The sequence below is a fragment of the Myxine glutinosa genome, chromosome 11, assembly GCF_964187855.1.
Source record: "Myxine glutinosa chromosome 11, kmMyxGlut1.1, whole genome shotgun sequence".
NCBI lineage: Eukaryota > Metazoa > Chordata > Myxini > Myxiniformes > Myxinidae > Myxine > Myxine glutinosa.
Genome location: NC_136271.1, coordinates 73,119,096 through 73,137,391, shown reverse-complemented (window position 1 = coordinate 73,137,391; position 18,296 = coordinate 73,119,096). Strand labels below are relative to the sequence as shown.

The window sequence follows — 18,296 nt, the reverse complement described above, 5'->3', positions numbered from 1 at the left end:
CCGTAAGCAGCAGTTAGGATGGCCGAAGGTATATTTGAGGGGAACAAAGGGAAGGGTTTTGGTTGGATGTGGAATGTTGGAGGAGTTTCCCATAGGTTTGAGGCAGGGAAGTGCACTCAGTCCATTAATGAACTGGTCAGCAGGAAGACATTCTATTAAAGACATTCTCAGGAAGCTACTGCACGCAGACAATCTGGTGATAGTAGATGAGAATGAGCAGGATGTGCAGGAAGTGCTGAGGAAGTGGAAGGACGTGTTTGAGAAGTATGGAGTGAAGATGATCCCGGAGAAGACTGAGGTAATGTGGATCAGTGATGACGTTAATTCAGAGAAGGTAAGTGTACAACAGGGTAGAGAGGAAGGAGATCAGGCAGGGAAATGGATTTGTGTACTTTGGTAGAATGGTGACCTGTGATCATAGTTTGGAAGCAGAGTTACGTAGCGTAAGTTACGATCATAGTTTACTTATCAGAGTATACAAGTGAGTGCAAATGAATTGAGGAAAGTGGAGGGTTTGATGGTGAACAGGAAGATAGAGGAAGTTGAAAGGGAAAGTCATGATGTCGTGTGTAATGCCAACATACCTGTACGGACTGGAGAAGGTGGCACTGACAAAGCACCAAAAGAGGCTGCGCTGCAGATATGTGAGAACAACTGGGTCAGGAGGATGGCAGGAGTGAAGAGGTTGGATACAAGGAGCATGGATGAACCGAGGGAGGAGATTGTTGTGCAGATGAGCTTGATGGAATGATTGATAAAGAACCAGCTGAATTGGACATGGCCCTTGGTGAGGTGGGAGGAAGATGGTTTCCTCAAGAGAGCAGAAGCTTTGCAATGTGGTCGTACAGGATAGGTCATGGCTGATGATACGACCTGGAAGATCAAGAGACTGAACCTCTTAAGTGGAGAACAAAAATTTCCAGGGGCATATATTTGTGCCAAAAACTTTCCAAAAGAAGGTAGGAATAAATAGGGGCTGTTGTTGTAGTACTAGTACTAGTAGTAGTAGTAGTAGTTGTTGCAGTAGTAGTAGTATTAAGTTTGTAAATATTGCTTTTTAAAAATGAATACACTTATACATGATTGCCATGTAGATTTAATTACAAGTGTCAATTATGACATGGCATATACGCTGTCAGCAAGACATGACAAAGTAGTCTGCCTCTGTATTTTTACCTGCAACATGTCACTATAGTCTACAAGGGCTTCGTGGTGCTGTTGTTGTTGTTGGAGTTCTTGTTGGGGGCGATTTTTGAAATATGCTCCCATTGGTCGGACAGCTGCTAGACCACACCCACATCTGTCGCTTGACTCCACCCACCATATCACCGAGACGAAATGATATGGTCGCCATCTTGGTTTTCTGGTGGGCCTAACACCCTGCACGCCTCTGCTGATTATACACTACACTGGTCTGCTATTGACAATGAGGAACCCCGAAAAATCGAATCATATGTCGCATTATAGTAAGGTTTAATCAAGCCCGTTAGAATGCATGGTACGTTTGCATGGTAATCAAGCATTACGTTACGTTACTTAATCAAGCGTTACGTAATGTGAATTACTAAAAATAAAAAAATAAAAAAAATAAAAAGGGGTTAAGCAATCGGTGACCGTATGACGAATCAGCTTGTTCTGATATAATCCCAATCGGCGCAGTAGCGGATTTTGTCACAAGTTGTAGCCACAGTGCGGTCCTGGTTCCTGTTATTTAGGAATTCGTTTGCTTAAGAGATGTTTAAATTCGTGCAAGAAATTTCGAGAAAAAAAGGATATAAATTCTTGTTTTTCCACCCCAACAGTTATGTTTTGCAGGATGTGGAAAATGGAAATGTATCCATCTGCCCATCTTCTGTCGGTGAGTTGACGTTAAAGAATGAAGATGTGTTTCCCACGTTAAACATTGAAGCACAAGATAACACTCGAGGTTACACAAGCCTTTTAAAATGCAATGCCATTGCTTTTCCAACAGAGCTTCAAGTCATGACCATCGGCACTGATGAATTCCTGTTCCTTCCATGCAACACCAGTAGTGAGAGCGCCACAGTGCAATGGATGGGCTGGTCAGGGCCTGTGGAGGTGGGAAGCATATTGCAAAGTGTGGGGAAGCCACAATGGCTGCTGAAATTATCAAGGACTGTGATATCTCCTGGTGACCAGTACGAATGTTGGGAAACTGAAATTGGTGGGGTGAAGAAGCTGATGGCAAGGTACGAGTTATCCTCTCCCCAAGACCAAACGACAAGTTGGATCACAACAAAACATTCCAGGGTTTTGACCTCTCGTCACCATAAACAAATATCAAGTGATCATGTGATGACAACACAGGATGAACAAATGTCAAGTGATCACGTGATGACAACAACACGCACCTCTTTGAAGGCTGGTGAGTCATGTTTATCTCGATATACGCTCGGTGAGCCTTTTGACATTGATTTTAACCTCATGAGCAGCGGTGAGCAGCCTTATTCCTGGCCATTGCACACAGACATGGATGACTGTTGTTTGTAAGTGGGATATTGATGAATAACTCTTTCATTGATGGATGTCATGCCAAGTTCGTCATGCCAAGTCTTTCATTCCTCTTTTTTCCCGCCTGTGTAACCAACTTCCACAGTCTCTTCAACCTCTTTATTCTCTCCAGGTTTTCAAGACAGCTGTTCACCACCATCTCAGATCCCCCGTCCAAAACCATGATTGTTTCTACTCCTGTTAACTCTCCCCAAGCCGACCTCTTTCCAACTTTCTTGATTTTCCTTCCTGAGAGTTTGCTTCTGTATCCATCTTATCCCCCATGTCCATCCATCTGCCGTCATCGTCCCCCAGTCCTCATCATCCATCTTGTCACCCCTATGTCTTCCCCTAGTCCTCATTCTTCCTTACATCCCTTACCTTCGAGTCCTCTTTCTATTTTGTCCATCAACCCTGCTGTTGATGTCCCATCCTCTCCTTCTGCTAATCATTTTGTTCTGTTGCATCCTGATCCATTCTCTGTTCTTGCTCCTCCAGGAGACTTTACTCCATATATTAAAAGGTGCATCTGCCGCAAACCAGAAACTGGAATCATTTTCTTTACCCCCATTGTCTTCCTCCCCTTTTTATTTTTCTGCAGAACAAAAGGCTGAGAGTACCTTTCCGATTGAACAAACGTCGTCGGTGACTACAAAAGCTACCCAGAGTCATCAGCTCTCAACGCCACCTCCACTGTTCAGTGCATTGTCCAACTGTCCAAAGCAAAAGGGTCTAAAGGCCGCTGGATGTCTTGTACTCACACTCGGAATCATAGTTGTCATTTTGATGGTTCATCGATGGCACAGGAGGAAGGGAAAGCAAAATTATGCTCAGGCAGCTTCTCAAATAGACATCAACAAAAGGGAGGAGACCATGGAGCTTTAGTGACTTCCTCGTATTTATATTGATCCAACTGTGTTTGGAAACAAATGGTTAAATTTATAATTCCTGCATGAGGGTAGTGTGAAAAAATTCTGACTCAACCCAGAACTTGAACCTGTCGAAGCTGACTTCCTCCCAGACTTCTTTCCCGTGAAGACTTCTCAATTGAGAATCATGAAACCCTCACTGAGTGCCAACTTAGATTTATTACAACATCGTTTTACAACTTAGTTTACACAGAAACGACGCGTCGTTCACTCGAAGGACTTCTCTTGAAACACTTTGGAACATCAATACATTTTACATATACAAACAACAACAGTGTTATTAAATATTAACATGGTACGAAGCCACGTTCAGCAGAGGCTAAGAAGAACTCAACTCCTGCCTGAAGTGGCCCCACGTTGGGCGCCAAATTGTTGAAGAACAATTTTGTGTACATAAACAAAGCCATGAACACTTGTAAATATTTTAATAACACTGGGAAAATACTCATTTGGTTACAACAGAAATACATTATATATATAAAACTCACAGCACAGGACCCGGGTCGAAAATGAGCATTCTTCCTCGATTGCGCGAACTTAGCTCAATTTATATCATTTTGAACAATAGGGGAATGATGATTGGGTCTTCACAGTAGGAGGGGGGTAGGGGGGGGCGGAGATCGGGGGCTGAGGGATTCTGATAAGGGATTAGGGAGGGGTATATCTGGGGGACGGGGATCACTGATTAGGAAGCAAGAAGTAGGGAGGGGATTGATCGGGGGCCGAGGAAGTTTGATAGCCATTATCTTCTCAGCGGGTAACTTGATGACAAAGAAGTTCTGTTGTTTGTTTCACAAACTCTATTCCTTACTTAGTATTTACACAAGACTGCACATGAAAGATATGTATATCTTTCCATCACAAGGCAACTTTTGAGTCTACCAGAGTCTGAGTTATACTCTTGAATTCCTAAGTTTGTAATACATAGAAATAACTGGTGCCTGGTGTTGGCTTAGCGGTTAGGGTGCCGGCTTGCGATCCTAGGATCCTGGGTTCGAATCCCGATCGATCGCTGAATTAATGCCAGGGGGGTTGACTCAGCCTGTCATCCTTCCGAGGTCGGCAAATTGAGTACCAGCTTGCTGGGATGAATGATCACGGTGTGTACTCCGGTTTAGAATAGGTACACCGTATCCCTGCGCATCGTAAGAGGCGACCAAGGGTTGGCGTCAGGAAGGGCATCCGGCCATAAAAACATTGCCTCAAACAGGGAACCATGATTGTCATGGGGCCCGCAAGGCTAACCCCTGCTCTAGCGGGGAAAATGGCCTTAAATAGATCATTCATTCATTCATATACACACATCTCAATAATATAATTACTCCTTTTCTACAAGATCATTATGAACTATAGCATAGTATTATTAAGATTCATCAAAGAACTAAACTATTTCTATCTCATTGTCATTACAATACATTTTATTATTTAAGTGGGTCAGGGACAAGTTTGAATTTGACTGCCTGCGATAACTCGCCGACTCCTGGCTTGTAGAGGTCTTCATAATTCTACAAACCCAAGGACCTCTTTGCTTACGTGGCGACAGCGCACTATGCTATATCGAGTCTTTGGGTTAATCTCAGAAATTTCTCACGAATGCTGCGAGCACCAGTTTCATCACCTATTGGGGCACCTTTCCACCACCGAGTCTCCCAAACATGTACCACATGCAATGTCAATAGCAGATGAAACCAGTACTGCAGCTAAGGACAAATGTAGCATTGGAATTCACATGTATGTACTACTTGTGAATGTCTGCAGCTGTAGAGGAACCTGGGAAGGGTTTGGAACGGCAAAGGGCTTACCTTGTGTGGCTTTATGCAGCTTTCTTTGGGTAGAAGAGTAAGAGAGTTTATTAATATGTATATATATATGTATATATATATGTATATATATACACACACACACACACACACACACACATAGACATCAGAGCTTGAGAAGAGTTGAGCCCAGTTCATATTTTGATGACAGATGTAATTGGAATGTTGGGTATTGCTAACTGAGGAGACAGCTCAGTTCATAGTATGCTCACCTTTGACCTGTGTGGTGCTGGATCCTTTCTCCTGTGAACTCTGCTAAAAAAATATGCCATGCTTGCAGTGACAGCAAGAGGGTACAGCATCTCACAACAGATCGTCTTTCCAAAATATGGATCCAAAATATGGATCGTCTTTCCAAGGCCATAGTGTGCTGTTATCCTCATTGAATTCCTTACGTCTAGAATCGAGATTAATTATATATTTAGGTTCATTAATCAAGGGATATGTTGAAGGCTCGATTCAGTATACAAAAAAAAAAAAAAGCCCAACTTTAATTACAACTATCTCACTGTAGTTGTTTATTTTATGTGTTTTTGAATGAAAGGACTAAGATATCGGAACTACCGCCACGATAGCAGCTGGATGTAGAAGTGCTAAGAGGTTCTGTCAGTAGTCGGAGCAGCCAGTTTCCTGTTGCTGTTCAACGTTGTAGAATATAGCGGATACAATGCTATTTTTTCTTGGAATTCAGCCATATTCACTTGAACCAGAAAACTGTGGAGGCGGATTGGAGCTTATCAACTCCATAAGTTCTGAAGGTTGCAGTGATAGGTTGGTGCAGTTAGTAGAGGTTTACAGTGATAGTTTGATAGTTTGGTGCAGGTTAGATGGACAGGGAACAATCGGTGTGCTGCGAATGTGGACATGTATGTCGATATCGACTACACAGGAACTTTATTTGGTGTTTGGAAAGTTTTTACCTTTACTTTCCCCCACTCATTCACGTGCACAAAAACCTGACCCTCGAGCAACTTGCCTACCTCGGCCAGGTGAATGTGCATCACACATCAGAGGAGCCTCCTGCGCTTGACAGGACAAGTACGTCCAACGCCCATCTTTTACATCAAACTTTCCATTCAAACGTTGAATATATGTACCTTAAAAAGAATTGTGCGTACTTATAAGATGGTAGTTTCTGTTATATAAACTATCCAGGCATTAGGGGTCAAATAACCTCCGATACCTGAAATTCCTTATTTGTCCATAAACAGATACATACCACATCATTTGTATGCTGCCAGCAGATGTAATGCGGAACTAAAACATTAAAGTTTTGTAATTGACAAACACGGAAGTCTCCATCAGTGGTATTTTGGATTCTTTATTCATTACAGCAAAACCATTTCACATCTACCCTTTGTCCTTTTAAGTGTCATCACAAAACACAGCTTCCAGCAGTAAATTTTGCTCATAAATGTAATAGGGACAAACATCTATATGCACACACACAGACGAGGAAAGTTTAGTAATAATAAGCTGGATAGAGAGCCAGCTGTAGTGTTTCGCACTACGCCATTTTATAACACGAGATCAGAGTTTTCAACTTGCACCGGATCAAGCTCTGAGCTCACGGTCAATGACAAACTATAATAGCACAGAGACGGTCCGTGCAAATTCTGTATCCGACACACATGTGCGACGCGTCAGTATCTACAAGCCGTCACATGTGCAACCATTTCATAAATATCACATGCCGAGACGACATAGTCTCAAGCCAGTTGGAACTTTGGTGCTGGATCAAGCAAATTCATCAGGAATGAATATCTACAGAGAGAAGGTGAGTAAGTATTTGGATAGCGGGACACGTGATTATCACAAAACATTGTTCACCACTTCGCAAGAATCAAAGCTCTGACTGACAGTTAAGCAAACACAATTCTTTGATTACACCAAAAAGCAAAATGCAACTGAGTAACTGATTATGGCTCAACCAATCCAAATTATTCTGCCTAAACGGGAAAATCTTAATAATGTCAAGTTCAACATGATTGTAGTATTCCTGGAATGTTGACAGCGATTTTACTTCTTAAAGTGCAAAATAATTCAAGTAAAAAGTGTTGTAAAAACTGAAAATAAGGCCTGCATAGGGACTGAAGTGGAGGCAGGTGAGTAAATGTAACTACGCTTATATTCCAGGTTCTACAATTAAAAAAAAGAAAAGTTTTAAGTACATAAAGCCAACCAGTCACAACTATACTTCATGTGAAAATGAAGTGATTTAGGTATGCTCATGTTAGGCTGATGTACGGGTAAAATATATTAAGTGCAGGATGTGGGGAAAACCACATGACTGGAGAGAGTCATCGATAGCAGGTAGGTAGTGTGGCCTAGATGACTAACATCAGGCAAGTATTGCAATTGTAAATGAACATATTCCCAACATGCTCAATGTACAAATATTTCCTGCATGCAACGGGCTGCCATATGAAACTCACCGAAACCAGTTCATGTCACCAATTCTTCTTCGATAAAGGTACCTTTCAGCTTCCATTTCATCGATATGCACCGACATCACACACAGCTGTCGTCGAAAGTCACACTTAAAACTAACACCCCCTTTGGAATTTTAAAAACAACCCTTAACACAACAACCTCATTATATAGCATGTTCCTACATTCACATAAAATACAGACTTGGCATTTAATATGGAATATTTTTTTGTGGGGGTGAACTTACTTTTCAAGATGTCTTAGAACCAAAAGTTCATTGGAATTATGTTGAAATTATTCTAGATTTTGTTAATGTGACCTTTAAAAGAAACAAAAACCACATTTGACATTTTGAAACAAATAAATTGATCCTTGAAAGTGATGTAAACTGATATCGAACTCAATTCATGGACAGTACTGTGTTAAATTTCTGTGCGTTTTCCAGAAGTATCTCTTTATTTTGCACATTAGCCAAAAAATTTTTTTAACAAAAACAAAAGTTACATTACGACTGGGATTACGGACAGTAAAATTACAGTTCAGTACTTCGTGTAACCCCCACGAGCATTCAGGAGAGCACGTACACGTTGAGGCATGCTGTTCACGAGATTTGCCAAGGTTTGGACAGGAATCGCTTGCCATGCAGTGACAATAGTCTGCTGCAATTCACGCACAGAGGTCGGCTGCTGGTCCAAGTGGTCGATTTGACGCGTTAATTCTGCCCACAAGTTCTCTATCGGATTCATATCCGGGGACATGGCAGGCCACTCCATATGCTCTACACCACGGTCAGCAAGAAAGTGTTGGATCATGCGAGCACGATGAGGCCGTGCATTGTCATCTTGGAAGACAAAGTTTCCTCGAAAGGCTGCACGAGCAAATGGAAGCAATGTTTCTTCCAGAATGGCCCTGTGCTTGAACTGGTTCAGGTTTCCATTCAGAACAACCAGGTCAGTTTTGCCCTCTGCATGAAAAGCAGCCCAAACGGTCACCCCACCACCTCCAGCTTGGACTCTTGGCACTATGCAATCTTTGTTGTAGGCTTCATGCATTTGTCTGCACACTCGGACGCGGCCATCTTGACGATAGACCAGAAATCTAGACTCGTCACTGAAGATCACATGATTCCAGTGTCCTGGCTGCCATTGACGGTGCTCTCTGGCCCACTGCAGTTGGTGCTGGCGGTGTTGTCTGGTCAGGCGTGGCTTTCTCAGGGGACGCCTGGCACGATAGCCTGCTTGAACCAGTCGTTGGTTGACTCGCCTTCTGGATACAGGCACATTTGTCAGTTGCTGCCACTCAGCCCGAAGCCGATTAGCTGACTTGGTACGGCCATTGCGGACTAACCGGTGCAGCTGGCGATCATCCCTCCTTGTGGTTCTGTGGGGACGTCCTGGCCTCGGTATTGGAGTAGGGACACCCCTCTGAGCATTTCGTTTCAGGATCTTTGACACCTGACCTTGAGTGATGCCATACTGCCGAGCAATAGCACGCTCTTTCATGCTGTAATTTCGTAAAGCCACCACTCCATGACAAACAGCATTGTCGCGTTGACGGACCATCTCCAGAGGAAGCAGCAATAACTTTTGGAGACGTGCAGCAGTTGTTTTCCACTAATACAGAACGCAACAACCCTTGTATACCCGACTGTGAAGCCAATCGTCAAATGCACCTGTCCGTACATTTTGCCACGCCACCTGTGATATAATCCTGTTGTTGACTTCTTGCTGCGACAGACAATCGGTGACATGGTTCTTTTAACAAATAAATCACCAAAGTGTAAAAGAAACTCACCAGATTAATATACTGAGTTAAGAAAGTAAACCCAAGTCAAGAAAAAAAAAAAATTCCATATTAAATGCCAAGTCTGTAATTAACGACATGGCCTATGCAAGCCAAGCTCAGGTTATAGTAACAAGTTGAACAAGGGGAAAATGCTTTGTTCTTCAACAACTTTTCATGGTGACGGACATTTGTCCAGGGTAGCTCGCATACCACGTGGATAAAGATTTGAACACTTTGTACATGTGTGTGGCAAAAGCCCTCAACAGCTCATGGGGAGTTACACAATCACAAGTTTCTGTTACTATCAAAGCAAGTCAAGGCCTGTACAAGCCAATAAGTTTGTATCATGGCTATGGAGGCAAGGCCAGGGAGTTTCTGCGTAAATCATTAAAACTCTGGTCGAGGCCAGTGCAATTGATTGTATTCTCAAAAATAATTGATGGAAGCCATTTGTTTTCAGTACAAGTCCAGTAAAGTATCTTAGCTCATTAAGAAATACATTTTGTTCTGCACGTCATCATGAGATGAACCACAAGTCTCTGTGACGGACAGCTTAGTGCAGATCAAATATTTCAGCCATCTGCACTACCTGATTTCAAATGTCAAGTTTGGAAAGCTGCCGTAAAACAGGTATCTGTAAGTGACCAGAACACGATGCAATAACAAAGATGATAAATGTTAATAAATCTGAAGCAGAGTGAGGTATGCTGTGTAATGGTGACAATTTGCAGTGTGTATTACAATCTCCATCTCAAAAACATAGTAACAATGAATGAAACAAAATAGCAAGTGTGTTGCTCAACTCTAAAATTCGATCTTGCATGCAGGGAAGGCCTCGCCTTGCATCACCACTGTGCTGTTGCTGGCAAGGACCGTAAGTCCGAGGCTTGTTGCTTGCCCACGGCTTGTCTGGTACCAGGCCCGCATTGCTTCGGTGTCTTGGGTTGGGATCACGGTCACCTGCGTACAAGACATGCCTAAACTTTCAACTTTGATCAAACAGTTGCATCTCTAAGAACGGTGGGAAAAACTTATAACTTGCACCTTTCTTTCATTGTCATTGTTTTTGGATACATTGCCGAGGATCGTGGAAAAGCTAATACGAGTACACTAAACGGATCATGACGCAACAGGACAAAAGGAACAGTAAAAAGAGGGGGTAACACCAACAGCAGGGTTGAAGGCCAAGATAGAAGGAGACTTGGAAAACACGGGTGTGGGGAGGAATGGGGGCAGGAGAAGATGCATGGGGTGGACAAGATGGACACAGAAGGAAACTCTGAGATGGTGTTGAGATGTTGAAGAGCTGGAGGGAAGAATGACATTTAAAAGGATGTGGATATTGGTTCCACAGGCCAGAAAAAAGAGGAACAAATAAGTGGTAGTGAACAGTGATTCTGGATTTTGGGAGTTTCACCAGAAGGGAGTTGATGGTGGGCCATGCACACCCTGCAGAAACCTGGGAGGACAAAGCACAGAAAGAGCAGAGTGTGGAAGACCATAAAGGAGGTGGTAGAAGACAGATAGACAACCGACCTGTCTGCGATGTCAAAGTGATAGGCCCATCGACTCGGCTTCTTCATCGGAGATTCCAATAATCTTGAAGGTCCTGGTTTCCATGGTGTCAAGCTGAGTAAGATGTGAGGCAGGGGCTCTAGTCCAAAGGGGAGAGCAGTGATCCATCAAGCTGTGGATGAAGGCCTTGTAGGTACATAGGAGTTCAAATATGGCAAAGGACGTGTACGATTGACGATGCCCATCGGCGTCTGGCTTTGGAGACCAACTTTGAAATGTGGTTTGCCCAAGAAAGATCATGGCCGATGATGTGACCCAGGTGTTTTGAATGATTGAACTTCCTCAAGAGGGTTGGAAAGTAGGGGGTCGGGGGGGAGAGAGAATGGGGAATATGGAGGAGAAAGGTTTCAAGATGGTCTTTGTTCTGCAACAAGATTTTCATCATTTAAATGTTTCAACAGTTGAATTGAGGACAGAAGTTTGATTCCGACTCTGGCCGCGTCATACCAAAGGCTTTAAGGTACATGCTGATTCATTGCTTGACCCGTAACATTTGAAGGATAGACTAAGATAAACGCCATGGTTTGGCATCCGTGAAGAGGAGGAAATTCCTCCTTGATTGTCAACTTGAATGTGGAGAGGAAACCGGTCATAAAGGGTGGCATAGCTGGTACTCAGAGTACTTTGGGAAATGACATCACTTCCTCTAAGCTCAGTGGCTGTTTTTTTTAAAATGAATTGTAGTGTTGGAGTATTATGTTTGTGTGTGTTTTGTGTTGCAACTTCTTCATGAGCATTAGACCTTGCTGAAAAAAATTCTGGAAATTTGCATAATTTCTGGAAGCGCAGCTATGCCGCTGATGCAGTGCCCCTATTACCAGTGAGCTGGTACTCATTTTGCCAACCTCAGAAGGACAGGCTGAGTCAATCCACCTGATGTTAATTCAACGACATGACAGGGGCTCAACCTCAGGACCTTAAGATGTCAAGCCAGCCACCTTAACCGTTAAGCCAACACCAGGCTTACATGGACGGATAATCCATCATAGACGGATGATCGGTAGATCGGACGGACCTCATTTTAATGTACCCCGTGTCCGACCTTATCGGAGGCGTGAGGGACAAAAATGCACTTCTAGATCTTTCAAAATGTGCTTCATCAAACCACTTAAGCCAAAGAAGGGAGTCAGCTTAACTTTATTCCCAAAGCAAATAGCACTCTTATCAACCACTAGTTGACTGTTTGTTCAATTTGTCCGCCAATGCAAAACGATACCCGCATTGACAAAGTGTAGTATAACTGAGAACTGGGGAGTTAGTTCAGTTTGTCACTGTTCTTTGTTTTGCTGTACACGAAAGAGGTGTGCAATGATGAGAGACAAACTTGTCCATATTGTCCAGCAAGCAATCATGTGAAGGGTATTCAAAAACATTCTCAGAACGATATTCAGTACTCACAATTATCCAACAAACACCATTTTTTAAAATTTTGCACTACTGTACTTAAAAAAGTAATATTTTCTTACTATTATACTGTATATACTTGAATGTTGAAAAATAAATTACTACTCATCATTTGTGCCTGTCTTGGAATACTGTACCTTTTTCCTTGTATCTCTAGTCTGGTTTTAAACTCTTTTGGATAGCACAGACTGCCCTTCTGAAGGGCACGAATTGCATCCTGTACAAGGCCGACCAAAGATTAGATACAACACTAGTACGCCTAGGCTTATCAGCTGAATGCACACCGATGAATGACCATGATGTATATTAATTGATCATCTTCAATCTCATTTTGGTACATCTGTACCTGCTGTGAAATGGTTAAAATATTATTCGAAAAAAAATAAATGCACATCCACTAAATATTTCTGGTTACCACGCCACCAAAGGTGGACGGAAGCTATCTTTTGTCTGTGAGCAGGATATCCCAAAATGTTATGGACAGATTCGGAGAAAACTTGGTGGGCAGGATGGGTGTGTGACGAGGAAAAATCGATTCGATTTTGAGGATTTATTTATTCTTTTTAAGTGATTCTTCGCCATTGGGCGATGGGGCCAAAAACTAATATGGCATAATATCTCAAAATTGTGGATGGATTTTGACCAAGCTATGTGGATGAGTTGGGTTAGGTGACAAGAACAAGCCAATTCCGTTTTGTTTCACGTCCGAATCCAGATCCAACATATCCAGATCCAACATATCAGTGGATACAAAACGTAAATTGTTCAGTCTGGTGGAGGTATACTCTCTACTGAGTGCTGGTCTAGTTTTACTTTGTGATATTTCCTCGTGATATACTTTGTGGTTAAAAATAATAATTTAATCTTCCAAAGTTAGTATGAATTATTACTATCAAGTTTTTTTGCACTATAAAGTGCTTTGAGATTTTCTTCCAACACGAAGTGCTATATGAGAAACTTTTTGAAAGCCCCACGTAAAATACACTGGCTTCACAATCTTCCATATAAAACACAATATCAGTTTGTGTGTTTGTACAGATGTCTGTCCCCCTTCATAAGGATAGGTTTTGAAGGCCAATCTTTTACCACGAATGTGTTTTCACTTCGGTCTATTTTTGAGGATAAAACAAACTCGAAAAACATTTTCCATAAAATAGTAATTATGTCTCTTCTATTGGAATTGTAGACGGTGGCTTGCAAACCGAGCCTCAAGGGCGGTGTACAGAAACGTTTTTTTTTAATAACAATAAATACAAGGCACAGGGAGGTGAAATTCGCTGCACATGATGTGCAACATGTGCAGGGTAAAAAGAGTGTTCATTTATGTCCATATGATGTCTACTAAATAAAGAAGGTATAAGCACACCTGACAATAGGCCGAGGCTGCAGGCTTCAGCAGGCTCAACGTCAAATAAACTGTTCCAACCTGTCATATTTGAAGGGCTTTTTACTCGTACAGTAATAATTCTTATAAAGTTGTCATTGTTTTAACTTTGTTTAGAGCACGTATTCTTTCATATGAAGCACCGAGCTGTGTGGTAGCATCATTAGCTGAAGGCAGGGCTGTGACGCAGATGCAGAGCCCTCTGTAGGTTAGAGCAGGATTTTGTAATTTGTTCATGGTACGGCGACAGCTTGTCTACTCTTTACGAAGGACACCTTGGGATCTTTAACATCCACTAATTATTGACTGCATAGGGGACACCAGTTTAACGTCCAACCGAGTGACATTGACGAGTCACTGTGCCTGTGAAACAACGAAATGACAGTTTACAGCAAGTTCGGGATTTGCACCTAGTCTAGATGGCTTAGAGGTGAGTGTGCATACGTTTTGGCTTTCCTGTCAGCCCTGTTTAAGAACACTTACCAAAATCGCTTTCTTTTGACTTTTGTTGGAAAATAAATATTGCTGAAATAGACGCAAAGCATCTTCTGCTTCCGGTTACACCGGCGAGGTAGTGTTCTGCCAAGCTTCCACGTCATCCAAGTTAAGTATTTTCCCGTTTGTGTTTTTATCAAATCTCTACTGTTTATTCTAAATGTGTGTTTCTAGTAAGATCTCAACTTGTAAATTGTGCATACCTGTGTGTAATCGTCGTTTTGTTCGCACCGCGTTTGGGGCCTGGTCCCTCGAGGATTCCCTGTCTCCACGGTGGTCGTTTAGACTTTAGTTGTCTATTTACATTCGTTCTTTCACTGTATTGCTTTTTTCTTTGTCTTTATTTTCACCCCATACTTCCCCCAAACATCCTACCCATTGTTTAAAGTCTTAATACAAAACAAACAAACAAAAAAAACAACTCCTTTTATTAATAATCTTACTAATAATTTCCTTCCCTCCTCATGGCTCCCCTCCACCGACCGCGACCACGTGTTGTCTCACCCCGTCCGTTTTCTCTCCTTCCTTCATATCGCAACCTTCTCCAGCCGATACCTTCCAATTCTAGTTTTCACCATACTCCTTCAACTTTTCTCCTTCTTCCTCAGATCCACTTTCACCTCACCTTCAAATATATATATATATATTAATGAAGAATTTAAAAAGTAGGCCCCTCCTCCCGTACTAACACAATTGCTTATTCACCTCCATGTTCCTTCATTCTCTGCTTACCTGGCTGTCAATCCTCTATTCTTCTGTTCCTCCTTCTGGACCTGTTCTGGAATCCTTCAGCCTCCTTTGCCTCCATGCCCTCACTTCAGGGAATTTCCCAGATAGTTTTCACGGTTTTGTTTTAAAATGTTGAAACTTTCCCTTGCAGTGTTGTATTCTGTTGTATATTTTAACACGCTTTTCTTCTTCCTCTTTAAAAGGCTGTCTTCAATGTCCTCATGAAATCATTCCATTTCAAAAAAAAATTCAGTTCTTCCTTTCTACATTCCCTAAACTCACCTGCATTCCACCCCTCCTCTAACGTTTTAAAACGGATTTCTGACTTGAAAATCACAAGAAACACATTTTGAAATAAATGTTTGTTTTCCATTAATCATCCAACACTTTCTAAAATCCCAACTCACCCCTCCCCTCCAAAACTCCCCCCTCACCCTCACATCCTAAACTCCCTCCTTGCCACTCCCCTCCTAAACTCCCCCCCACACCTCTCATCTTCAAATTTCCCACCTTACCCCCTCCCCTCCCAAACTCGCCCCTCCCCTCCCAAATTCCCCCCTCTCCCCTCCCCTTCAAAACTTCCCCCTTGCCCCTCCCCTTCAAAACTCCCCCCTCACCCCTCCCCTTCAAATCTCCCCACCCTCCATTTTTCTCCAATTCTCCCCTCTCACCCCTCCTCCTCAAAGCTGCCTCCTCCCCACTTCCTCTCCCTTCCAACTCATACCTCCACCTCCTCCAACCTTCTTACTCGCTCTGCCTCCCCTCAAACAACCCCTCACTGTGCCTCATCCCATTACCATCAAACCGTTTGTCCTCCTCATCCTTCCCTTTCTCCTAGCTCTTCTGCAATCTCCGACACACTATCAACAGCTCTCCCTACCTCCTCCTCTTCCTCATCTTACCCTACCCCTCCCCTGTCCTGTATCCGATGCTTCCCCTCCCTGTTCCTTAATGGTATGGACCTAAAACATCCGGGGCCTTCGCTCAAAGCTGATTGATCTCTTCATACAGGTTGCTTCTGACAAACCAGACTTAATCTGCTTAACAGAAACTTTCCTGATTCAAGACATCTCTGATTCCTTAATATCTCTCCCTGGTTACTTCCTCCTCCGGTATGATAGACCTGAGCCTCGACCGGGTTGTGGGGTTGCTATCTTTATCAAAAACTCTCTTCCTCACTCTCCCTGCTCTGCCCTCTCCCCACCACACCCCCAGGGGTACCCCTGGCTACGGCTTCCCATTCACTCCCACCTTTTGTTCATATGTGTGTTGTACCGTCCACCAAACAGTGATGACTCCATCTACATCTCGCTGTCTGACAATGTGGACCAACTTCTATCTACTCATCCCAACTCTCTCTTCCTCATATGTGGTGATTTCAATTGTCACCATGCCAGCTGGCTGGGTGTGGGTACCGCTCTCACCAGCCACGGCACCTCAGCAAAGGACTTCTGCGACTCATTGGGACTGACACAATATGTCAATTTCCCGACCCGGATCTCAGTCAACGGAGCATCTTCTCTTTGAGACCTGGTTATGACTAACTTCCCTGCAAATGTCTGCTGTTTTTCTTCTGCTCCAATCGGTTCATCTGATCATTTGCATGTTAAAGTGGACATCTCTCTGGCCATTCTCAGAGAGCCTCCTCAGCGTCGACGAGTCTGGCATTTCATTCAGGCCAACTGGCACAGTCTTCAGGCAGCCATTAATAATCTGGAATTGTCTTCCATCTCTACTGCCTCTGACATCAACTATTCCTGGGAATTCTTCCAAAGTAAATTGCTCTCTCTCATACACAGATTTATCCCATATCGTCTTCAGTTGTCACACCCTTCCTCCCATCCATGGTACACTGAATCTTGTGGTGAGGCAGTTGCCCTGAAACAACTTGCCTTTGCGTCATGGAAGGCAAAGCCAACGGAAGGCAATCACAGTTCCTTTCACAAAGCTTTGAACAAGTGTGTCTTCCCTCAGGAAAGCCAGGAAACTATATCTCTCTACTCTCAAGGGTAAACTCTCGAACCTGTCTCCCTCTTCCAAATCCTGGTGGCATCTTGTCAAATCTGTTTCTGGTGTTTGTTCCCCCTCCATCCCCTCCCTTACGGACGAGGCTCAGGTCTATCATACCGGAGGAGGGAGTAACCAGGGAGAGTGTCCCAAACCAATCACTCTCTGTACCCACCATACCCAGTCGTACCCAGCTGCTCCTGGACTCTGTGTCAATTCTCTCAAGTCTCTGTCAATTCTCGACTCTGATTCTGCAACTGGATCAGACGGCATCAGCCCACGGGTCCTAAAATCCTGCTGAGCTGCTCTATCTCACCCTCTCTCTGTTCTCTTCACCCTCTCTTTTGCTCAAGGTCATCTGCCATCAGCTTGGAAATCAGCCAACATTACCGCTTTACACAAGAAAGGTGCAAAAACAGATCCTTGCAACGACAGAACAATCAGCCAGCTCCCAATAATCAGCAAGGTCATGGAATCCATCAATGCTTCTGATATCAAATTCACTCGCTCACCGCAGGCGGGTTGGTGGGCTTTCTGTATTCTACAGACTTCTCTCTGGCCTAGCTCCCCCTGCTCTGTCTGTGCTCTGTCCCCCAAATATTCCTACAGGTCGCACAAGATCTGCCAGCAACCCTCTTCTGGTGAAACTGCCAAAATCAAGATTCCCTGCTCATCTTCACTCCTTCATTCCTCTTTTCTCCCGCCTCCGGAACAAACTCCCACACTCTCTTCAATTGCTCTCCTCCCTCCAGGTCTTTAAAACAGCTGTTCACCACCATCTCTTATCTTCCACCATCCAAAACATTGATCTTTTCAACCCCCGTTAAAACACCTCGAATCCACCTCTTTCACTCTCATTCCTGAAATTCCTAGTTGTGTCCATTTGTATTATACCGTGTAACCCCCCCCCCCCGCACCCCACACCCCACTCCCCAGTCCCCTCCTTTCCACAGATCTATCGACGTCTCTGTTCTCTCCTGTTGTTGTTGTGTGGGTGTGCTTCCCTCTCTCTCCCCCTCTTGTCTCCCGCTCCCTTTATTATATTGTCGCGCGAATGCCCTCGGTTAATACCGTGGGCTCGCGGATGGCCAAACGAACTTTAATGGAGGCGACGATCAATTACGGATTTTTACTATGCAAGCACGGGAGGAAGAAGGAAGAGGAAGAAGCGGCGAGCTCTTACCTGACGCGATCCGAGCAGTCTTCATCCCTGCAAATTAATCTCAC

General features: G+C 43.5%; 2 protein-coding genes across 2 annotated transcripts in view; one reads left to right on the top strand and one right to left on the bottom strand.

Annotated features, from left to right (window-relative positions):
• LOC137436776 (semaphorin-4E) overlaps positions 1-3,528 on the top strand; it is a 64,320-nt gene extending 60,792 nt beyond the window's left edge. Inside the window, exons 15-17 of the mRNA XM_068130862.2 lie at positions 1,803-1,858; positions 1,973-2,386; positions 3,113-3,528. Of these exons, the coding sequence (XP_067986963.2) occupies positions 1,803-1,858; positions 1,973-2,386; positions 3,113-3,396 (754 nt within the window). The 3' untranslated portion in view covers positions 3,397-3,528. The remainder of the gene's footprint in view (positions 1-1,802; positions 1,859-1,972; positions 2,387-3,112) is intronic.
• A 6,631-nt stretch (positions 3,529-10,159) lies between these two features.
• The window catches only part of LOC137436137 (microtubule-associated protein 1B-like), a 102,040-nt gene continuing 93,903 nt past the window's right edge, over positions 10,160-18,296 (bottom strand). Inside the window, exon 10 of the mRNA XM_078786283.1 lies at positions 10,160-10,435. Coding sequence (XP_078642409.1) covers positions 10,280-10,435 — 156 coding nt within the window. The 3' untranslated portion in view covers positions 10,160-10,279. The remainder of the gene's footprint in view (positions 10,436-18,296) is intronic.